Raw genomic sequence first — 25185 nt, 5'->3', positions numbered from 1 at the left:
GGGAAAATATAGTTCTGCAGCATTGATAGAATTGTATCCTGACTTAAAACACACATGACTTCAGTGAGGAGTTATGAGGAGTTAATATTTTTTTTAGATTAAATTATTTTTTAATTGAGCTATATCAGAGAACCTATCTAAAAACTTATCAGAACCTCATCCAGGGTTGAATTATTTTATTTTTCTTTCTATTTTGTGATGACACAAGCTACTGCCTTCTAACATGTTAGTTCTAGTGCTGAAAACTACTGCAAAAAATACGATCAAACTTTGTCCCTGTATTATCTTAAGTCATAGGGACTGTCCTTTAAAAAAAAAATTAAAAAGAATAAAAAATTGTATGTTGCAGAAGAGTGACAGCAATGTTGCTGGAACTACAGGTGAAAGGAACACTTGTACTTATTACTTATTAGGCATGAGTGGCATTGTGACAATTACAATGATAACTCTCTAAAGTGCTTATAATGTATCAATTTGAATTTGTCTCGCTGAAACCTATCTCCAAACACAGCAGCAGCAAAATTAAGGAATCTCTTTCTGTCATTTGTGTGAGGTAGAAATAGGAAAATCTGACTATTAAAATCTTATGATTAGAGAGCAAATATTTTTTCTTGAAGAGAAGTATAACATTCATTTACACTTAAAATGTTAATGCAACATGCAGCTCTTATCTATATTAGAGAGGCTCTATGAGTCGTCATAGTTACAAGTTGAAATATGCATTAAACTGGCTTCCTCCATCAAACATACTCTTCAAGTGACAGACCTGATTTAATCTTTATTCCCAGAGGTGAAATCCCCTCATTCAACTACTCAAGAATTGGCTTTCTGGATAGCAACTCTTTCCATCTGTGTTATTGCAAGAGGCCCAAGGTGGCTGATACTTGCAGTCCCTTTCCAGCGAAGGGCACAGTACCAACAGCTGAGTCAAGTGTCATAAAAGACCTTTTTCTAAAAAAACCCCACACTATTAATTATTCATTTGGAAGTTTATAACAAGCTAAGAGAGGAGATAAATGAAGAGATAAATGGCAAGCTGTTTCATTTGGAAATTTATTCTTCCTTTGAAATGTCTAGGGAAGTCTCATTCTGTCTTCACTGTGACTTTGGAAAGTCAGACAGTAATGTTGAGTGTTTGCATGTTTCAGAGGTATATGTCCAACCTTCTTCCCCTCACAAATTTGAAGTTTTAATGTTTTAAGTATCCCTTTGATCTTCAAGTGTGACCTTTAAGTCACTTCTACTACATCTTACTGCAAACTACAGTTGGCTGTGTTCCTTCTTCACCCAAGTTATCACAAGTTGTGATGGTCAATATCATGCTTATAATTACCATTATTTCCATTAGTGAACTAGAATAATTCAAAGGCAACAGCTCATTAAATTTCCATGTAATCTATATTTTAATACTAGCAAGACCAGCTTGTAAAATGAGGTGTAACCCATTTGAAATTAAAAACCAAGGGGAGCAGTTGAGTAACCTTACAAAAGAAAGGCTTGCGTATTTGTGGTGGTCTTACAGGTATTCCAGAGCTGTAACCTGTTGCTCACCAAGTAGAGGAGCATGGATTTGTGCCTGCACAGAGTCCTCACTAGAACCCAACACTTCCTCATATCAGCCTCTTACTCCACAGCTTAGCAAAAGCAAGTACTAGTAGAAATAAAATTGTAAAAGAGAGAAAAACAAAGCGGTTTGAAATTCTACCTAACCAAAGTGTGACGGCTTCTTTGTACTCCTCGCTTCTCTACAGTGTTCTCCAGCTGTTTTTCTTGCCTGGTATTTGGTAGTGCAATTTCTACCATTAGTTTGGTTTCTGGACTGGAGGTTAAATTCTTGTTTCTGTTTGCAAAACTTTTATTCAATATTTTATCCACTTTTTCAAAGTCAGATGCCACACTTTCATTCCCCCCCCCAAAATAAAGTTGCAGCAGAAGTTTGTATTGATTTACAGCCAGTTGTGATGGCTCGTGTTTTCCTTTTACCTTGTTCTGGAGCTGCAAGAAGTGGAGTGTTTATTTCTCTAGTGTATCATTCTGTTCAATTTATTTCATATGAAGCATTTAGCATTGCCCTGTGAAGAGGCAAATTACTACATTTAGTATCCTAAGTGCTTCCTGGGTTGTTACAGGATTTTCAAGATAGATAGATACAAGATTATTTACAATATATGCATCCAGTGAAATTCATGGTCTCCAGTCTCATGTTAGTTTTCCATAGAGACTCTACTTAAAGCATTAAAAGCCAAGGTGAAAAAAATATAGGTTTCTTATTCCTGATTAGAGAAAGCATGGATCTCTTTTAATAGATTCAAATCCTGTAACTGACTACTGGCATCATTTAATCTGATTTCTACTGAACTAGACCAATATGTTTTCTAGATAAATTCATATTTGCTCATTTCATAAGACCATTTGAGTTTTAAAAATTTAATTGATGTCCCCACAACCTGTAATAAATTGTCCAGCAGTTAATTATTCTCATTGCTGCAGGAAAAAAAAAGTCATTTTATTTGTAGTCTACGTTTGTCTGGCACAAGCTTCCAGTCCTTTGATCTTGATATATTTTTATCTATTAGATAGGAGAGCAGGTCTTTCATTTAGGTATTTTCAGGATGCAATCAAATTACCTCTTCACTTTTTTTTTTGTAAGCTAGATAATTTTAGCACTTCCAGTTTGTCATCCTAATAGATGACCCTCCTCAACAACCTCTTTAAATTCCCGAGTGTAATTCTTTGAGTATTTAACACTGAGTGACAGAGCTGTACAGTGAAAGAATTCCTTCACGAGTAGGGCAGTACTCCTGTGCTCAAATGGTACAGATGAGACTACAGTAATGTCACCATTACCAACTAGTTGTTTACTCTTTTTAAAAGCCTTGTGTTCATTTCTCATTCATAAATAGGCAAAATGAAACTAAGAGGACATTTTGATTTTTTTTTTAATTTAAAAAAAACCCCAAAACTGTATTTTCAGTTTAAGCTTGATTCTTTCCATCAGGAAGTCCATTTGAAGAGAAGAATCATTATCTGTTTTGAAACTGTGAGAGGAGTAAGCTTTTAAACAGGTTTAAGATGTAGACTTGGAAACAGTTGGACTTTGCCTGCATTCGAATGGAGTCAGCACTGATAACAGCATTTCTAATCCTGGAGGATTTTCTCGGGGTCTGTACAGAAGGGATTAATAGGCTGACAATGTCAGTCCCATTGAATTGCTGGATGTCTGGAGTTAAGCATTTTGGGATTGGTGTGGCTAGAATATTTTGATTGTACATTTTCAAAAATTATTCTTATTACCTACAATTAATATACTTATTTTATATAGAGCATTCTCTGTATTAAGTAAGAAATATCACCTAGCTATATTGATACTCTTTTTTTTCCTGAAACCAGTTCTATTAACAAATATATTAAAAATATTAACAAAACAAGACCACTTGCTTTAATTTACGTTTTGAATAACTTTTCAATGTAGATAAGAGTTTAAAAGAAAAAAAAACACTCAAGGAAAGTATCAAAGGAAAGCAGTTTACAAATTATATAATGCAACAATTGATAAAGTTAGAAATAAAAGACTTACTACATGGAATCTGGTCTAACCAAGGAACATTCTGTAATACAATTATATAAGATCAAAGAAAAAAATAGTAGTACTTTAGGCAAGAAATTAATTAAATCAGGGGATTCACCACTGGTTGTTAAGATCACTTAATCATTATCCAATTTCCTTATTTGCTTTTTTACTTGTCCTTCTTGCTTGTTAGATTTTAATAAAACAGTGTAAGAAACTTATTTTTGAGTTCTACATTCTAAATTACTGCCACACTAACTTTACTTTCCCCTGCAGTAACAACAGGCTCTAGTCCTGCCAGTGCCTTGTAGATTTCTACTTCTGTTCTTATAAAATTAGACACAATTTTTGAATTTGGCACTGTACTTTTATTTGTTTGCAAAATAATTACACTTTAGGTTCTGTGAGTAGTGTATTTTCTGCTGCTTAGTTGAAATATTAAATTTTATATTGTCATTTTTTCAGGTTGTGTTATATATGGGAACATGATGCTTTAGTCAGAGACTTGGGACTGTCATGCAGTGCAAATAGGGTAGAATTAAAGCTGCAATAGTCACTAGCCAAAAACCACTTGTTTCTTTCAATTTTCCATAACAAGGATGGTATTGAACACAGAGCAAAGAGAAGAAAACCAATCAAAACAATCCCTATTCAGGATGGAGGCAAAGTTGGATAATTTAATGCCAAATCATCTGAATCTCAGATCTAGCTGCCTGATATTCTGTATAGAAAAGTGTTTGATAAACTAGGGAAAAGTGACTTTTCAGAAAGCTGAAACCTTTTTTTTGAGGGTTAGAATTTGAAGGTCATTTAATAGGACAGAGAGCAATAATAATGCTTTTAGTAATTCCTGTTGAAAGCTCGATGTTACTCAGGAGCAACTGGCAAGACTCCAGAAGTCAGAATGTAGTAATTAATCCCAAATCAACTGAACGCTATAGAGGTAATGTGACTGAAAATGGCAAAGATGAACTTAGAATTAATCAGGAACATGTTTCCAGGAGAAATAGTTTTAATGCCATTGTCTTGACATTGGTAATACTTTGTCTGAACTACTGCGTGGTGTTCAGGTCATTTACAGTTATCAAAGGTGTGAAGTTATATGAACATTAAAAAGTGTAATGGGTAAAAAAGAAAATGTATCATCTGTCTCATAGGAAGATAATTTTTTTAAGGATTTCAATTCAGTTAACCCAGCCAGCTTGGTCTGAGACAGAATTCCTCTTTCTTAACAGGCAGAGAACTCTTTAAGGTAAAAAACAATGTTGTTGCAGAGCAAGCATCCGTGCAAACATCTGTAAGGAAATCAGTGGTCAGATTTAAGGGGTCTGATTAGGATGGGGGTTGAAGAACTGGTGAAAATTATTACATTGGAGTTGCCTGCAGCTATGTAGAAGAGAAAACAAATGGATGTGCAAGCCTAGAAGGGCTCTTTCAGTTCTAACACCTTCACTTTGTTGTGTGTTTGTTGTTATCTTTAAGTAACTGTTGTTTTAAACTCATGTAGTTTAATTTTCATGCTTCATAAGGTTATTCTTTGGAATAATTGGTGCTATGTAAATACATGACCAGCAGCCTAATACCCTTTCATACTGTTCATTGTCAAATCACAGACTTTTTCAAGATTACATATTGTCATATATTCAAAATTACATATATTGTCAAGAGTCCTGATACAATGAAATAATTTCAGAGCTAATTTATTGGTGTTAAGATGTTTATTGAATTAATGTCCTAGGTGTATGTTTGTTGAATTGTAAATTTGAGACTTAATGAGAGCTCACTTTAGATGGAGGTAAATCTTTAAATATAGTGCCAGGTCACACCATCTGTGTTTCAGCACACTCTGTATTGTGAAATACAAGTAGGAAAAGGAAAGATAAAAACTGAAGGAGAGATGTCATGAGAATTACTTCTTTCCCCAAAAGATGTCATTCTCTTTTAAAACATGTTGCCACATGTTACTTATTCTCAGGATTCTGGCTTTCAGAAAGGCTACTAGTAATGCAAGTCCTCCAGTAGCAGATCTTGCATGTTCTTAGAATCTTGCTGTATTTCTCCATTAGTCAATGAAAATAACTATGTAATATAACGGGACAACATTTGTTTTTCCATCATCATTTATTGTTAGTAACAGTTAGAATATTAATAAGACTGAATCAGCTACAGGTGTTAATGATGAGCTTCCCATTCAGTCACAGAAAGCAGTCTTATGACCTTCCAGCATATTTTTGTCTAATAATAATTTCTGATTTCCATGTTAATCAAACAAATTCCCTTGATTAATTCCCTGACAAGGCAAAGTGAATTATAGACTTAAAATACGAAGGGATGATGGTCTGTTTCCTTAACAAAAAGTTGAGTTTATACAAGCCATCTTTTTTTTTTAATTTATTTTTTTCCTAATGCAAATATGAAGAGAGGTCATACTCTTGAGGTCCAAGTAAGTATCCAGATGGCTTTGCTTATGTATTTAAAGAGCCTTGAGGGGAAACATCTGTCCTGGTTCACGTAAGGGTTACTGCAGTCAAAGCATAATTACATGTTTTCAGGTGGTGTGCAATATAGAATGTTCTAAATATCAGTCTTTTTTTTTTCCTTCAATAATCTAATTTTAATATTAAACATTCATTACTTAGTGAAATATCTTAACCCATATTGTAGAGTTTGATTAACTGAATGTATATGCTAAAAATCTTAAAGGAGCAAAATGACCTTTTGCTGAAGACATCTTAACATAGCTAGAAGCTATTGTTAGTATTGTTGGTATTGTTATTAGAGACGGATTCTTTAAGAATAAATGTCAAAATCTGTCTCAAGGACTGGTTTTCAACTAAGATTTTTTAATCCACTGTAATGACTTCTATTTTTTCAAAGATATTTTTAGTAATACAATTTATAATAACATGTCCAAATTCCTAAGAGCATTTTATCATCACCTAGTAGTAATGACTACAGACTGTTCTCTAATAGATCTTGGTATTTAATGGTTTTGTCATTAAGGTTCTCATTGGAATAATTTATCGTTAACTTAATTATTTATCATTCTTTTCTAAAAGGAGCTCATGAAACTCGAAAGATTTCAGCCTTCTGAAAATTACATCCATGTATAAAAATCAAAAATAGTTTATTTTTAAATCTGTAATTGAGTAAAAAAAAAAAATACAGCCTCTGTCATTTTATAAACAAAGCATAAACTGGAAGGGTTCATTTGGAATGTATCTTGACATACTTCCATTTGTTTAGCTGTGGCCTGTTGATAATTACTACTGTTTTCTGGGTTCCTGTGGCCAGTGCATTTTTTGAAAGTTTTCAATAGAACAGCAACATTAAAAATAGAACTTTTAAAAGCTGTTAAAATCCTTTTTAGATTTACACACATATTGCAGTCCTTTCTGAGTGGAATGTTCTCACTGAGGATCCTGGCCTCAGCTCGCTGTAGGGACAGGCTAGAACCTTACAGTTTATATCTTCACTTCTCTTCAGCCTTTATAACAGGATTTTAATTGAAATCTCTTCAAGGTTGCCTTTATTATTTTCTCTCCACCTTCGTGTGTTATCAGATATTATCTTCCTCTAAGAGGAAGTGTTTATAAACTACACCTGATATTATATGGTGATATGTGCAGGCTGCTCTGATTCTGAACATCTACATTTGTTTTCCTACGTTGTTGTTTTCTAATAACAGTGGGAATACATACTTTGGTCAGAAGATCAATGATGATTAGAGTGTTACAGTGAACTCTGACATGTCAAATGCAGTCAAAAAGCATAGGAAATATACCATCACAATGCTTGCATGTACTTGTACAGTAACTGCTCTTCTATTCCCTGAGCTTTTCATTCTGAAACATTCGCTTTAAGGCTGCTGCAGTTTGGCCTCGGTAAGGTTGTGTCTGGAGAGCTGCTCTACGAACACAGCATTCTAATTCCTGTTCAGTACAGATCAGCTTGACACTAGGGCTTAAGACTTGTGGTAGTTATAACACTTATGACAGGTCTTTACTATGGTCATTTATTGCTACTGTAAAAATCTGCCATGTTTGGAGTAGAAAATGGAGTGCAGAGTCTAATACAGGCACTTTTATTGGTGCCGGGGGCTCAGCTTTTCTGAGAAAGAAATTGACTTTTGATAAAATATTCTGTGCAGGGTTGGATTCCTACTGCTTTGTTTGGCAGAACTGTGGGTAGGAAAGAACCATCAGTGTTCAAATTAAAAGCTGACTCAAGTGTTTTATAAAGGATGCAAAATTTAAAAGGGTAAGTGGAGAGTCTATCCTGCACCTATTCACTTTCCTTGAGTGGCAAATCTAGAAATGGTGTGAAGAGGAGGAGATGAAAATAAACAAGGACAAGAAAATCCTCCAAAATCCTCCCTATAAATACTTGTGCATGTCTTGCTGTTTCCCAGGGCTAAATGTGAGCCAGTAACATAACTGTCACTTGCAAGTGGTTACTCTTTCCAGTAATTCCTTTCTAGGTAAGTTTGTTCCTGTAATTTGAGTGACTTCAGTAAGATCCATGGTATACTTCCTGAAAACAACAAGATGAGAATAAATGGAGGCAATAGCTTAGACCTTGGGACCCAGGGCTAAGGTTAGGTCTGAGTAACTAAGAGTCTGCTTTAGTTGTACCAGTGTTTTGACGTCAGTGGGAGAGAAAAATTTCAAACTTTGTGGTTTAAAGCTGGTTATCTAGGTCAGGTCACAAGTATATTGACAAAAATTGCAAGCTTTAGAAGTGAATGTTAGCAACTCTTATAAGCATTGCAAAATATTCCTCTCTATCAGTACTAATTTGGGTATTACCTAGGACACATTTTTGAGACTGCAATATTAAAGAGATTTCTTCAGTAATCGTGTTACTCGGGAAACAGGACAAACCAACTTAGTGATAATTCACTGTGAAGTGCTAAGTGGTAGGAACTTCTTATTTTATTCCTAGTGAACAAGCTAATACATCAGTTGCATCCAGGAAGCATAAAAGGACTGCTGAACGGAGCCAAATGTATTATCTTATTTAAACTAGTACAATTCTACTGATTTCAGTGGTGTAACTTGGAAGAAAGATTGGCTGAGGTTTAGAAAAATGTAAATTTTTATGAATTTCACTTTCAGTCCTGAATCTATATATCTGACTGTTTTGATAAGCTTTTTTTGTTGATTTTTTTTTTTTCCTCATATGCCTGTGGAAATATGGATAGAAATTCAGCAGCACTTAAATGTGTGAGAAACTACTTCTATCATAAACATCTTTATATACTGTTATTTATATTATTATTCAGTTTTAAAACCCCTTCAACCACTCAGGATAATGGGATAGTGGAAATATTAATTTAAAAATAAAAGAATTTTCTGTTTTCATGCATAAACAGTCCATGGTAAATTCATGTTTAAATAATCAAGAAGATTAAGAAATGTCCCTAAGTAGCTTTTTGTGAGCAGCACAAATAAAATCCTCTCAGTACTAGTGATATTTTTTTTTATGCCTATGTTTACAATTTATAGTAACATGAATTACTCAGCTCTATCCAGAGGCTGTATAGATAAATCAAGTAAATGATCATTTATCTTCAGTTATGATCTTACAGCTGTTATATATATGTTACATATGTTGCTGTAGCATAGTCTGTCTTCCTCCACAGCAGCGAATGTTTTGAGAAACATAGAAATGTAGCTTAAAAAAAAATAGAAATCCAGCTTTAGCAGCATCATTTCAGTCCAACAGAAGTAATCAGATACAGTTTATAAAAACTGCTTATGTTTGCAAAGAGTAGGCTGTAACAGACCTTTTCAGTTAATAGAAGACTTCACATTCAAAGTTAAATGGAAAGCTTTCAAAATTCAATTACGGAATTTTTCCTTAGGTTGGCTGGCAGTTAAAGAACCTAGTAAATGCATTGCGGGAAGACCCAAATGGAGTGATTTTAACCTTGAAAAAACGTCCTCAGAACACCCTGGTTTCTGCTCCTGCCCTTCTGAAGAATGTGAGGTGGAAGCCTCTTGCACTTCAGGTAAGAAGGTTACAACACTGGTGTCATGGTAAATCCCTTACTCTGTTCAAGAGAAAACACTAGAATTTTTCCTTCCAGTGAAAGGAACGGGAGCCTCTAAAAAGCCTCAAATTCCTTTGAAATAGGGTGCTGAGGTAAGTGTGTGTGGCAATACTGGATGTGTCAATAAGATTGTTTTCCTCCATGTGTTTGTCAAGTTGGGAGCCACAGGAACTGATAGGAGGAAAGATTTACAAATATTGTTGCTGAAGAACAAGGCAGCCTGAGGTTCAGTAGCTTGCTTTGACTGGCAGAGGCAACATTACCTCCCTGTTTCCATTATTTCAGTCTGTCAAAACTACTTGTTTGTAATCAAGTGTGTCAGACATTTAAATTCCAGGAAAAGTCTGCTTCTGTTCCACATCTCTCATCAAGTTTGAGTTTGGGTAGCAATGCTAATAGAACCTCTGATGTTTTCTGCATACTTACTCCTTGAAAACCTGGTGGTATGAAAAAAAACAGTTGTGAACATCACAACTGGTTCTTCCTACAGCATCAACATATGTAGTAGAAACTGTTCAGTAAAAAGACTGAACTCAAAATATCATTATTAAAGGAAAGTTTTTTGAGTAAGGTAGTAACTATGCTTGTTTATCTTTAATACTGTATAACATACGTGTATGCACTTCCATAATATGGCAGTTTCACAGGCTTGTTTTGTTTGGATTACATAGTACATGGATGTGCTTCTGAATAATTTTTAAATTAATGAACAAAGCAAACCCTTCAAGCCTATCCAGGCAAATTTCCTTCCAGCCTGGCACTTCTTGAATCTCTTATTCCTCAAAGTGCCTAAATCCTACCCAGCTGCTTCACTTAAGGAGTTTGTGTAATTCTTGCACTTTGGGAGTGGTGACACTTGGGTTTAGTGCCATCTTTACTTTCCATGTGGGGAGACATAAAGATACCCAGAGGAGATTCAGAAGTCTTCAGATTTTTCTGTCATAAGGGTGCAGGAATAGCATTCCTCTCTCTAGCACGATGATTGTGGATCTACTTGTGAACTTCATATGAAGCCTTGAGGGACAGCAAAATGGAAATTGAATTTGTATCAGGGCTTCCATATAGATCCTCTCTTTGTATTAGTACCTTAAAGAATTATAATTCACAAGCAGCATCAGTTCTGGAAGTTTTGTCAGTGTGAAAACAATATGTACTGTATATATGGCATGATATTTTCCAGAAACCATGCCAGCCTTTGTCACGGTAAGCCAGACAAGTGAAAGTGCAGCAAGCTCTTTGTGTGGAATTATCAACAGTTTCTATTTTTGTGATATGCCCTCTCCTGATGACCCAGAACACAAGAGTTCCCGAGGATTAAAGGGTGCTTTAAGTGTCGTTCTCACTAGGGTATGTTTCTCTTATATCAGAGAATAGTGCAGGGAGGGATTTAAATAAAATTATAAATCACTTTGGAAAATAAAAAGAGCATCGCTAGTGTTACTTCTTAACAGTAGATTTTGTAACAAGATGTTGAAAACCAACCTTAGGTCTTCTTTAGTCTTCATGCCACAGAGGTAAGCTCAAGTGTTGCGACCTGGATACATTTCAGGATGCAGTTTTTTGTTTTGTCTGTTTCCTGCATTTTTCACCTGGATCTAGTATTATTTATTATTGTCATTAATGACTTGGAGCGAGCATGATTAAATTTCAAGATGATACTAAATGTTGTGTTTCCTGGACAGCTGAAATAACAGCTTGATGCTGCTGGAAATCAGTGATCTCACTTCCCTCTCCATGTTCTTGGCTGCAGAACGTCCTCACCTTTGTTAGACTTTGGCATTTTTTAGACTCTAGATCAGTTTAATTTATTGAATTGGTAGGAAGACTTCTGGTTTTATTTGTTTGTTTTTCTGGAATTTTCTACCACTAATGGATTAAATTGGCTCTCACAGAACAGAGGCTGTCAGAGACTATGGACAGACTTTCAGAAATAAGCAGAATACATTCAGCATAGACAGGAGGTTTTATACTTAGACAAAAGTAACCAACTGCGTGAATGTAGGATATGGAATGAGCAGTTAAGCAACAACCTGTAGAAAAAGACCTCACTGAAAGCAGATCAAAACTGAAAACATTTCAGCAAATGGCAGACTGTCACAAAAAAGACAGCATATATGGATGTGTTATATTTCGTGGTTTGTTATATATATGGATCCATATATATTGCTCACGGTGCGTTACACGTACGGATACATATATGGGTCGATGTACCACCTCATGGAAAATAACACATGCAGAGCAATTCCTTCATTCTGATTGTGTGTTGGTAAAAAAGCAAAACAGAAGCAGTACATAATTGGGAAAGGAATAAAGGGGAATAAAGGAAGTAGGATTTAAGAACTTGAAATTCAGAGGCCAGAAATAATATTTGTTAACTCAGGATGGTGTGAATTTTTTAAATAAAACTTGTCATATTTTCTATTATTGCTTAAGGCACTTATAGATGTTATTAATATTTTTTTCCACAATAATTGTGTTTAAAATTATTCCACATAGTTAATTTATGAATTATTAATGATACAGAATCTATGAATCCTTATAATGTTTATCTCTTGGTTTCATTGTAGTATTCTTTTGCTGTATATAGTTTCCCTTGCTGCTTAATTAACAGCAGAAAGTTAACATATGCTGAAGTTCTATGCTACAATTATCTTTCAGTGAGACAACATGTCAGTCATACCCTTTTCTCATTTTGTCCCTACTTGGCATTATGTGACGTTAGAAGACTATTTTCATTTTTAAACTCTGTGATTATCTTCCCACTCAATATAAAATTGTTCTTTTATCTACAATAGCAATAGTGCTCTGTTTATTTATAAAAGTGAGCACACCATCAACTTCGTTCAAACAAAATACATTTATTTTTGTCTTTTTACTTGAGGAAATTTTCTAATTGGAAAAATCCTTCCTGTTACAACTACTTGGTCCAGAGCTTTAAACTTTTTTATTATTTAGCTTGAGATATAGAATGTCATGTGATATGAGAAGTAAAGTTTACATCAACCGTGACAATTTTATAGTAGTGCTTACACATTAGAAAATGCATGTTATACTCTGCAACTTTATAAGTATCTTCATAATAATTCTAGCTAAGTAGCTCATTTAACATTTTGAAAACCATGAGTCTGGAGAGATGTAGCTTTGCACCAAAGAGAAATTCTGTAGTGTTGTGAGAGCAGATGCTTGTAGAGCGAAAAAAGGAAAATAACAAACTGGTGTGTGCCACTTGTACACCACTCGAGTGAGTTCACAGTTCATAGTTCAGGTACTGTACCCTGCTAGAACTGTTCAGATGAACTCAAATTATGTGCTGCCTATTTACTTTACTATCTCAGCGAGAAATATCTTGGGCAAGGAAAGACTTTTAACACCTCAGACAAAATGCAGCAAGTAAGAAAGTTGTGTTCTGTTCTCTTAAATGTCTTGTGTCAGAGGAGATGGTGAACAGTCATTTTATTTTCATCTTAGTGCCACTCATGCTTTTATTGGCTTCTCTCATGTTTATATGTATTTCGTTGTGGTTTTCTGCTCAAGACAAAAATTATTATGTACACATCAAAAAAGATCTCGAAAAAGTTAAAAATCCACAAGACTTGAAAACACTGTGAACGTACCTGCTGTTCTGCTGTTCTACAGCACAGCTATACCAGTGTGTGAGAAACACTCAGCCATACTGAGAGTCCTGATTCTTATTGTAAGTAGTATTTGTATTGTTGAACGCTTAATTTTTCTGAATAGCAGCTTGTCCAATTAGTCATCTGTATCACTGGCATGAATTAATCTAGTTTGACAAAAATGACACACTGTAGGAATTTACAGGGTGGAACACAGTTACAAAGCCCCATTTTCCCTTACCGCAGGCTATCCATGTAGAAGAGTGACGCCTGTGTGTTTTCTGAGAATTCACCCATCAGGGGAATTCTGGGGATTGAGTTTATTCCTTCAAGGGAGAATGCAGAGACTCAGTACCCCATCCTTAATCTTCATACCCCCTCAAAGGTAAGGGATGTCCATGTTCGAGCCTCTTGTTGCTGTACCTCAGGGCTTTACCAGCTTCCTGCGTCTTGTCCTGATGGATTTTTGCAGGATGCATGGGAGTCAAGTTTGTTGTTTTGAACAGCACTTTTTAAACAGACACAATATTTAATTATCCCCAATATTTGCAAAACACATCCAGAATCACAGCAGTGTATTTTGTTTCTGAAACAGTTTGAATTTTTGTTTGATAAACAATTGTTTGTTTCTGATTAGTATTGACTTTACCATTTGTCTTTCATTTTTATTCTTGTATTTCAGCATTGCGTAGTCATTTTACTGATAATTAGCTATTCTCATTAAAAACTTTTAGTAACATACACCAGATACCTACATTGTCATTTTTTCAGAAGTCTTCTATAAAGAGATGCATTTTCCTTGGGGTTTTTTTCACCTGTCCATGTATTGTCAAACGTTCATCAAATATTTGCTATTTATTAAAATTACCTTTTTGTATTTGGGATAATACTAAAATATTACATTAAATGTTCTTATTAAACTAACATTTTAATAATATAAAAAGACTCTTGTGCTAGTTTGCACGTATCTAAACCCACTGAAATTGCATCACAGACATAGCTGGAGCTCAGAGGTAAGGTATACGTCTTTGCTACCTTCATTCTGAGCTCCAGATCATGGAAGAATTGTATTTGCTGGAATTATCTGAGATGATGGAGCAGGAGAAAGCAAGTGCTCTCTTCTCTTTATTAAAGACTCCCAGGCCAGATGAGTGAAGAAGGTTTCTTGTGAGCAGCTTGCAGAATCCCAATATGGTTTCTTTGGATTGGGTGCATTCGTTGAGAAAGGAATAGAATCACAGAATCACAGAACATAAGCAAAGCTGAGAGGGAGAAGGCAGGAGACAGCTTAGCAGGGAGCAGTCATGAAGCAGTGTGTGTTCTTAAAAACTTACAACCCTTATGCAGGAGAAGTGAACTTGAAGAGCGTGCATTTCTGTAAACAGTGGCTGAGCTTTTGCAGTATCTCGTTTGAAAAGGCGAGAAGAGGAGCTGGTATTTCCAGGGGTGTGTGTGGGGAAGCACTCTTTGACTGTGATTTTTCAAACTTCCTTATTGTGAAATTGTGAGAGATGGATAAATTACCAGAAGTTTCGAAAACCAGAAGTATAATCCTTGTCTTCAGAAAGAGGACGTGCAAGAGCCAGGGAATTATGAGACAGTCACTCCATATGCACAAACAGTTTGCGAGCACTTGGAAGATAACAGATGAATAAAAGCAACATTCATTTATTTTGAAGAAATCATTAAACAGATTTAATGCTCTTTTGTGAGCAGTTAACTGTCCTGGTAGATAGGAGAGAAGCTGTATATCTTACTGTGATATTAATACCTTTCCTCATTAAAATCTCCTAAATATGGCATAGAGAATTAAGGACTAGGTGAAACTGGGATTGGATGGGTGGAAAATTACTGGATAACCTTGCCTAACAAATAGCTGTTAATGGTTCATTGCCAAAAAAAAAAATGATGTATCATTTAGTATTCAACAGGTAGGTGATACATGTGGTTTTATTCCATGTTTTACTGACAACCTGAAGGATCTGCTTACTAAAATTGCATACAGTGGTAAACTAGGAGGGGCCGCAAATGTAATGAAGTCTTGGCTGGTAATTAAAAAGTAGTTTGGAAAACTAGAAAAAAAGGTCTAAAAATTTAATTAAATGAAAGAAGGGCATAACCAACTGCAGTTTTAAAGAATGTAGCAATTGAATAATGTGGCAATAGTTCCAAATAATGTGGAAATTACAGTAAACAAAAAGCTGAATGTCATTTTTGAGAGAACTCAAATATCTGAGAGACATAAACAGGAATATAAAACACAAGATAAGTGAAATAATTGTTGTACTTTATTCAGTATTAGTACAATCTCAGCTGGGTACTGAGTACACCTGGTATACACTGGGTATACCTAGTCTAATCAGTTAGTGAAAGTACAATTCATTAGTGATTTAAAAAACAAATCCTATAAGGGAAGAATTAGGGGGTTTTTTTTGTTTGTTTTCTAGCCAAAATAAGGGGAAACACAGTATTCATGATATAAAAAGAAATAAATAAAAAGTTAAAGAAGAGTGAAGAGGAAAGTTCTCACTTTCTGGGATAGGTAGGACAAGAACTTATTTAAACTGAAGCAAAAAAAAAGAAAGATTACATTGCTATAAGGTTAGATTTAAAAAAAAAAATCTCTCAGGATTTGCCCATCACCCTCTTTGGGGGCAAATTGAACAGTTATATTATCTCTTCCCACACCTTTTTTTTCTATTGTCAACTTAATTGACTAACCTGTAAACTTGACAACTGCTGAATATACAACCATTGAAATTATTCTCAGGAGACTTGATATAGGTAATTTCTGATTTTGAAATGGATTTTCTACTTGTCTTTCTGTGATAATTTATGTTTTGACTCATGGGAAACTCAGCTGCAGGTAAGTTGGGCTAGAATTACTAGAATGCTTTCTATTTAGTCTCTTTACTAATAGTGCTGCACCAAAACTGCAACAGTAATGGTACTACTCTAAATGTAGTGGTTGATACTGTGAATAAGGTTATAAGCCCTGATTTCCAAAGATATGAGAAAGTAAGTAGAGAATGATTCCTGTCTTTGGCAGTCACCTTATCTAATTATACTGATAATATGAAAGAAACCTAAACTATTTGATCAGAGTATAAGAGGCTTAGCAGGAAGCATAGAAGTGTAGGATAATTTAGACCTCTATGCAGACTGATGGTATCATGAAAAAGCATCCTTCTTAGGTATTTCAAATTGATTTTGCTTCTTTAATCATATAAAAATAATTTCAGTGTTTATCTCTAGAAGACAGAAAGCCTTGTATTTAGAAAAAGATTGGTCTTCATAGTTTTCATCCAATTTTTAGGTCACTGTGTTTTCCTTCTACCTGTAGAAAACTTGTTGTATCTACTTAAGCACAATTTTGTATTTGAATGGGAATTTTTCATACAAAAATCTAAACAATAATACTAAATAAAAATATTTTCTATTTCTTGAATATAAACACAGTCTGTACCTTTATTGAAAAATATTTTTATGTATATATATCTTTGTATCCTGCACAGGATATTTGGTTGTAGTCCTTATAGGCACCGATTTGAGATTCCCTATAGCATTTGAGTAAGAAAACTGTCTTTAACTTCATTTAAAAATTTAAAAAAAACCCCACAAAAATACCCAAAGACCCCCATACTTTATTAATACTTTTAATATTTATGATGCTCACATTCATTGCTGGCGTTACTTTATATTTCATTGCTAGTCACCATGGAACCTGTATTTGTATCACTGTGGTACAATCATCACAGCTATGGATGCAATAAAAAAAGAAAAAAAAAGATTACTATGAATTCTATTTTCTTAAAAAAAATCTAGGTATTCTGTCCTTGTTAACAATAAATCTTCCACTGAAACTAACATTATGGTATGGACACTATCACTCAGTGCAAGTATTCTGGAGCTCTGTAATTAATTTTCATATTAATGGCATTTAATAGTGTATGTCCTTTCTCCCCATATAATTGATTTTCTGCATTGGTTAAAAATCATATTTTGATTCTGAGTCTCAGATTTTCCCATGAGATGGCTTTTAAATTAATTTCACTGGATTTTTTTATCAGTCTGTTTCATAACTAGTCTTGAACTCTTTGGTAAATCAGTGTTTCAGTAGACATCTTTTTGGAGGAAACTTCAATAATTCAAAAAAATGGCTAATCCTAAAATTACGTGCATTGACCTTGTTGTTACTTGTAGCACAGAAAACATTAATTTAATTCTTCATGTGTTGTTTTTTTTTCCCCCCACAGCCTGTAATTCCAACAAGTCCAACAAGCAGTTCTACAACACCAACAAGTACAATGGGCATATCCTCAAAAATGGAGAACTCTGCGCTCCAGGATGTTTTCATTCTGTCTCCTATGTCAGGACTTTATGGCCCCAGGTATTTATGTTCTAATTAATTTGAGGTTTTGAAAAACAAAATTTTACACTTTCGTTTCACTAGATCAATAAAAAACAAACAGACAAAAGGCCCTGCAGTCAAACTAAATATTTAGTAAAATTAATAGCTAGAAATAAATTAAGCAGAATATCATCATTCTGAGAGACTTACCTTTCACTTAGCTAGGTACAAGTTAAGCAAAACCTGGTTTTAGTAATATAAAGAAGTCTTTAATAATCTAGTTTTATTTACTTTTATGTCACCACTTGTATCTTATTCTAAACATGCATTTCTGCAAGGGAAACCCTTGCCTTTTCATGTTATACCAATTGCTTATGCTCAGTTTAAGATACTAGAAAACTCCTGAGTAACTATGTTTATCTTACAGTTAAAATGGAATCTAATGATGATTTCATTAATTTGTATTTGTTTAATTGAATTACTTTTATTTATAAAAGTTCTCCCATACAGCAAATTTGTATTTGTTTAATTGAATTACTTTTATAAAAGTTCTCCCATACAGCGTTATCAATTACAGGACTTGTTATTTGTAGTGCTTGGGAGAGACAGTTCTACACTTTTAAACATTTCATAAAATGTTTAATTTCTCCATAATCTTGTGGTTTCCTGTTTTTAGGGATGAAATTGGAATAATGTCTTGTGATGACATCAGCAAATTTGGAAAATCTGTAATGAAAGGCTCTGAGTCTCCGAGCTATTTTCTCGAGCATGAAAGTGGGAAATACTACACCTTAATTGAAGGTGAAGGCCACCCCGTGGGCTCTGAGTATGAGAGAAGCAGAGCTACAGGAGTGCGGAGAAGAGAAAAAACACCCACTCATGGTAGGCTTGATTTCTTTAACGTTTTTAAATTGATTGAATTTACAAATTGTGCTATTAACACTGCAACACCCCCAAACATCTGTCATTCTTTGTTGGACCATGACCTGTTGCCTCTGAATAATAAACAAAAGTTTATGTGCAGGAATAGTTATAAGTTATTTATAGATTATTCTGCAGTGGGTATTTAAAATTTTGAATGATACTTCAGTTCGTGTTATTTAGAAAGCCAGCATCTTGATTTACTCGATTTCATTCACAAGCTCTTGGAGATTACTCTAGTTGCAATGTTCTAGGTTGTTAAACTTCAGTGCAGGGGCTGAAAAGACTTACTTGTGGTATGAAAGTATCTATAAGATATAAAGACCTCCAAAATTCAGTGCTTTATTAAATGGATATAATTACATGAGTCGTATCCTACAATGCATTTGTTAATATGAGAAACATATTTCAAAATGTTAGAATGGGGACTGCTTAAATATATAAGATGCTATTAAAACAATCATTAACTCTGGTTTTATATAGACATTTCTTGTGTATGTAAATCCATGTGACCATACAGGTATATAAACATGTATGTGCTTGTACTATATAAAAGATATTGCCAAAAATGAATTGGTGAATTTTTGTTTAAAACTGATTTGCTAGTGTTTGGCAGACAGGGAAACTACATATTTTTTCCATACAATTAATTATTCCACTGATTTTTATGGTATGAGGGAAACTATAATATGGGAAAATCTCAGTTCTAGGTATATGTTACCCCTTAAATTTTCAGAGAATCATAGAATCATAGAATGGTTTGGGTTGAAAGGGACCTTAAAGCTCATCCAGTTCCAACTCCCCTGCCATCAGCAGGGACACCTTCCACTAGACCAAGCTGCTCAAAGCCTCATCCAACCTGGCCTTCAACACTTCCAGGGAGGAGCAGCCACAGCTCCTTGGGCAGCCTGTTCCAGTGTCTGACCACCCAGACCACCATCATGTTACCCAGAGAGTATTTGTCTTGTATACCTGCTCATTCTTAAAATCTTAAAATCTTCTGATACTTTAGTAGCTAAAAAACTGTATTTTGGAAGAATGGTGAATAAAAAAAACTCTACTAGCATGCAAGTAATCCACAGAAAATACTTTGTCATTCTAATCAACCTGGGGAAATTGATAATGAAAAAGAAACACTGTTCACATTTAAATTCTATAATTATCCTCGAAACAGAACAGTAGCAAACTACTTCTAAAAATTTGCTCATATGCCAAAGAAACACAAAATTTAGTCAGCAGGCACACAGAAAAATAAATCTCTGGCTTTATGGGTCAGACAGAAATTTAACCCATCATCTAGAGGATGTGTTTCTGTATTTTGTGATAATAATGCACACTGACAAGGCCAAAGTGCTAAGGCTTTATAGTCAGTTTTGTAGTATTCCTTGTTTAATGGCCTGCTATCAATGTTTTACTGATACTGTAGCAGGGAGTGACTAATGCACATTAGTATCTTACAGCCATAGTACCATAAAATCATCTTAATTAAAAGTCATTACTGACCATGTGATTTTCCAGGTCAGATAGGTTTTACTGTTTAACTGATAGGTATGTAATGTTGTATCTGTATTAATAGCCTTTCTAGTTTTACCAAAGCATATTAGTCCATTTAAAAACTGCTTCTCTCTTTATTCCAAAACACCTATTTAATGAACGAGCAAGTTTTTACAGAACTGAGTTTAAAAATAAACTTGTAATCTCCTTTACATTTACAAGTAATTTCACCAAAGTCGGTGGTACTTTCCTTCAGCTCAGTATAAAGAAGAGGGGAATCCAGTATATGTGATGTTTAATTGATCCTGAATGGTACAGCTTTAATAACGTATAGGTGCTGATAAAAAGGATTGCTCTGAAGGGTTTTGTCGTGCCTGTAATTTAGAGGCATTACTTACTCTACAGCCTTCTATTTTTAGTCTTCAAAAATTCTCTTGGTTTCTCTTGAATTTTTTCCAGGAGATTTAAGGCCTGTTTCTATGCCTACTGAGTACAGTTGGATAGGGGAGTCAAAAGAACAAAACATGTACAAGAGGGGAAGCAGAGGTGAGTATTTTTTTTTCCTCTGATGTTCTCCAATTTTTTTTTGCTTCATTACTTAAGAAGCATGAAGATATCATCACAGGAACTAAATCTGTGTTTCTTGGGTGCCATGGAGAACATAAAAGAGCCAGTTTAGTACCTGAGTTTTTGTTTTTCTATTTCTGGAAATTAAAAAGTTTGTATTAGTGGGAGGGATTTACTCTGTCTAATTCTAGTATAAAGCAAGATAAACATCAAGAGGAAAAAAGACATATGGTTCAGATATATGTTAATAGCCATCAGTTCTTAATCTTCATGATTCTAGAAACCAGTAAGTGATGTTATAGATGTATGGTAGTGTGTTTGAATCACATTTCAATTAGTATGAATGAATATTTGAAGCCAGAATCATCAATTGTACTGTCAGTGTTCATACAAGCAGTCCAAATCACATACATTTCTATTGCTACCAGTGAGAATTAGGAATTTTAAAAGAAGCATGGTGATAGCAAAGTTTCTTTTTTCCTTTCTTTCCTCTGCTAAAAAGCAATTATATCATTCAAATAATTATTCTTCAAATATGCAAATATGTTTATTGCTATACCAATTGGTAAAGATTCTTAAATAGATATATTTTTTCAGGATCTTTTAGGCACAGTGTGAGTAGCTGAGAGGAGTTCAACTTGACTCCTTATAATGTGACAACATTGAATTATACTCCTGAAATTAATAGAGGATTTTAAACTACCTTTTTCAATAATCTTCCATTCAAAGAGAAAATTAATGTCATTTAAGGCACAAGCCTCTTCTGATTTATTCCAAATCTGTTGATTTATGTTTAGTTTGTGTTTCACTGTTACAGACAGATTCCATTCCTCAGACTTGTTGCCTGGACAGTTCCCATGTTGAAACTGTGCCCAAGTATACTGCACAGCTCCTTAAGACCATTATTCCAGGTTCCTTGAAATTAAAATCCCTGTCTCTGGAATGGTCCTAGAGATGCTCCCTGCATGATACAATTTACAAATATTTTGTGTATATGCTCACTTTCACCTCACATAGCAGGGCGTGCCAGTAAACGTGATATCAAGTCCAGTGCAAGCCCTCACAATTCCCTTGACATTCACATGATTCTGTCAGGTTTAACAATTACTTATTTTGCTCCTGACTGGAACCTTGGTACAAATAAGTTTGTTTGCAGAGGAAAGAACCTCAGATGAAGTGGGGAATTAACCAAGCCAACAATAAGAGTTGCCGCCCAAATTGTTCTGTGTTTCCTCTTACTAATGTTTCTTTTTTCTTTCTTTTTTTTCCTCCAACAACTGACTCTGAGAATTCACTCCTGCGGTATCTGAGTGATGACAAGATACTGGTTATCCAAGAAGAGCCTTTGACACAAAAAGACAACAAAAGAGACACAGGTCGTAGGTCAAGAAAAAAGGGCAAAAACACAAGCAGCCCAAACTACCCTATTAGTCCATCTGTATTGACATCTACTATTAATGTTAGGCTTGAACCTGGACAGCAAGATGTCTTGAATTTCTCGCTAGCAGAAAACAATACTGTGCCACTTTATCACGTAAGTATATAACAAAAAGATCTGATTCCATAAAGTACATGGGAAACACTAAAATGTTTTCCTTTTAGGATTGATACAGGTATAAAGGCATATTCTCCTACCTTATGTTACAATGTTTTATAGTCCAAGAAAGTCGCTTAATGTCAGTATCACAGGATCTTTCACATAAGAACAGTCTACATAGAATGGAAAATGCAAGGCAAGGACTATTTAATATCAAATGCTTTAAGTAAAATAGTGCTCTTAATTACCAAGTCTCACTAAGTTTAGTTTACTTTGACTGTATTATTTTTTAAAGGTTCATAAGGATCCTATACTCTGCTTCTGATAATAATTGATTATAGATTAGTTTGCTTTTTTATTTCCACTTCAATCATGAGGTCTCGTAAAAGCAGACAAGCTTAATGGAGTTACTGTTTATTTAAATTGCAGTACCATGACCCCAGTCTAGTAACGTGATAATAGAGGAAATATTTTGGACTAAAAACTATGGAAATTATATAATTCATTGGATGAATGACCAGTCGGTTCTTGTAGCCACCCTGAAAAAGCTAGAAACAGTTCCTTCTGTGGCTTTCATTGTGTATTAAAAGAAATGCAACTGTGTAAAACAGACATGATAAATTAGTAATAGGATATTGTATGATAACACAATAAATACAAAAAAGAACCTAATGACATAATATGCCAACTGTAAAAGGCAGTGTCATGGGAGGAGATAACATTACATGTGGTTGGCCTATCCAAAAAGTCAGTGCAGTACCTGTTTCATAAACTCTATCAAAATATGCAGTAATTACAGAGGAGGACACATGTCAAATGATTATTCATTGACTGACAGAGTGGTATAAATTATTTTATCACCATAAATTTTATGAACATCATTAGAGCCGGACCTTTAAAGTCCATTGGGATACAGGAATCGGAATATCTCAGGCACTTAGGCAACTGCCTTATAAATATACAAGAGGAACTGAGTCAACAAATATACCAGAGTTGCTGACACAGGGTTTGTGGGTTCTTGCCAGTACAGAATCATTCGTGTTAATGACGCCTTTCTACTTTGAATACTGAAAGAATTCTGAAAAGCAAAGCAAAAAATTGTTTGGCATATCTATCCTGAAAGATAGCTACCCAGAATGAAAATGTTAAATATAAAAGAACATTTACTGGCATTTTTTATATCAAAAAGGAAGAGAAAAAATAACAAATAGTTGTGTTCCTAGATAGAAATTTAGGTATAAAGTAGATCATCTTATTTCTTTAATATCTGAAGGTGTTCCAGGATTTTCATAAGCATTTTAATATATTTACTTATTTGGATAATTCTTTTGAGAGTTATACAACAAGACTAAGGTTAATCAAAAGAAGGTACTTCTGAACTTTACCCAACCAAATCACCATAAACCAGCTTTTGCTACCTTCATATTACAAAAAAGAGAATTTGTCTGAGATCAGCTTCCCTCCCTTGTTCTTCTGGTCTGTGCTTTGTTTCTTCTCAGCTGTCTGGAGGCAGTACTATCAGTTGACAAAACTGGTTTAGTTTTGTTGTTGGTTTTGGTTTTGTGGGTTTTGGTTTGGTTTTTTTTTTTTTTTGGGGGGGGGGTGTTTGTTTTTTTTAATGGAAGTCAAAACTGCAGAACTGTTATAATCAAATTTCTGTTAATTCCTCCACACTTAACAGATGCCCAAAACAACTTTTGGATATAGATCAAAATTTTGACCCAGATAAATACTTGGGAAAATGGAGATGATAATGTTAAATAGGATCTTAATCACCTCTAGTAAATGGAAGGTCATAGTGTCTTGTAAGCAAACCGGTATGGCATGATGGAAGAAGAAACTGAGATACACAGTGTCACTTAGCCATTGCTTTATTTTCTAAGCACTTACATAAATACATACATATAAAAAAAAAAAAGGCACTTACTTAACAGTAGTTTAAATTACCAGACACAGACGTGAGAAGTTTTACAAAATTGGTAATTGCATAGATTCACCACTAGATTAATGCTTTGGAAGGAATGTTGATTTGGAACCTAAAATTAAATAATTAGACTGATTTCATAAGTTGCTGTGAGGATGCAGAGTTACTATATGAAATGGATATTTAGGTAATGCAATATTGGCAGGATGCCCAGGATATAAAATGATGCATAAAGCGATGTTGCAGTAAAACATTGCTGTCACGAAACACTGCCCCTTTCAGGATACATTTATAACTCTAATTTAATTGATATGCAATTCTGTGATGCATGTCACAGAACCTGAAGAAGAGTCAATTACAATTAATAAGGCTGTTAGAATTAATTATTAATCAATAGAGTATTTCTTAGAACATGACTTCCTATATTTACTAATGCTTCTCTTCTGAAGTGACATTGTTTACCAGATTAAGCCTTAGTGAGGCATATATAAATACCACAAAAATATATCCACTATAGCATTGCTGAAATATGCTATTGGAATAGGCTCTGGGCTTACAAGAATAGAGTTAAAATCTGAATGTGTTTTTATTTTATGTTAGCAGAGCTCATTATGAAGAAAATTAGCTTATCAAGAAGGACTCTTGCACAGTAGAACGAATGTACAGGAGAAATTTTTAATTTTGCATTTTACCCCATAAAACAAAACAAAACAAAGTCTTGATGGAAAACACTCTCCATCTTTAACTGATGTTCAGAATTTTAAAGAACTCAGTTACATTTTACACTATGGGAACCAGCTTCTGTCTATAGGGAATATTGAAGTTCTTATTCCAGCCCTAGTCTGAAAATCCACTTGATGTTCAACTTTGGGGTTTTTACTGCTTTCAATTTGCTCTGGTTTCTGAAGCTCTGAAATTTAATTTGCTGGTTACTACATTAAATTCTCAAATCAGATAATGATCTCTCAGCTGATTTTATTTGGTGATAAATGTTCTGGGCCTATCATCTACAAAGTAATGGGATTTTTTTTATAGTATCATATATTAAGAAATTGGATTATAAGCTATTGAATCTTCTAATTTTTTTGTGAATTAGAAGTCAGTGTGTACAAGTGACTTAACTTTTAAGGAATTTTAAGACAGTTTCTTTCATT

General features: G+C 34.3%; 1 protein-coding gene across 1 annotated transcript in view; it reads left to right on the top strand.

Annotated features, from left to right (window-relative positions):
• Positions 1–25185, top strand: part of LOC104527821 (connector enhancer of kinase suppressor of ras 2) — a 128527-nt gene that overhangs the window by 59088 nt on the left and 44254 nt on the right. The window contains exons 9-13 of the mRNA XM_029085877.1: positions 9435–9581; positions 17494–17627; positions 18265–18470; positions 20463–20548; positions 21850–22104. Of these exons, the coding sequence (XP_028941710.1) occupies positions 9435–9581; positions 17494–17627; positions 18265–18470; positions 20463–20548; positions 21850–22104 (828 nt within the window). The remainder of the gene's footprint in view (positions 1–9434; positions 9582–17493; positions 17628–18264; positions 18471–20462; positions 20549–21849; positions 22105–25185) is intronic.

Source organism: Antrostomus carolinensis, unplaced genomic scaffold (assembly GCF_000700745.2).
Source record: "Antrostomus carolinensis isolate BGI_N321 unplaced genomic scaffold, ASM70074v2 scaffold7217, whole genome shotgun sequence".
Lineage (NCBI taxonomy): Eukaryota > Metazoa > Chordata > Aves > Caprimulgiformes > Caprimulgidae > Antrostomus > Antrostomus carolinensis.
Note: the sequence above shows the minus strand (reverse complement) of the source record. Positions and strands in the feature narration are given on the sequence as shown.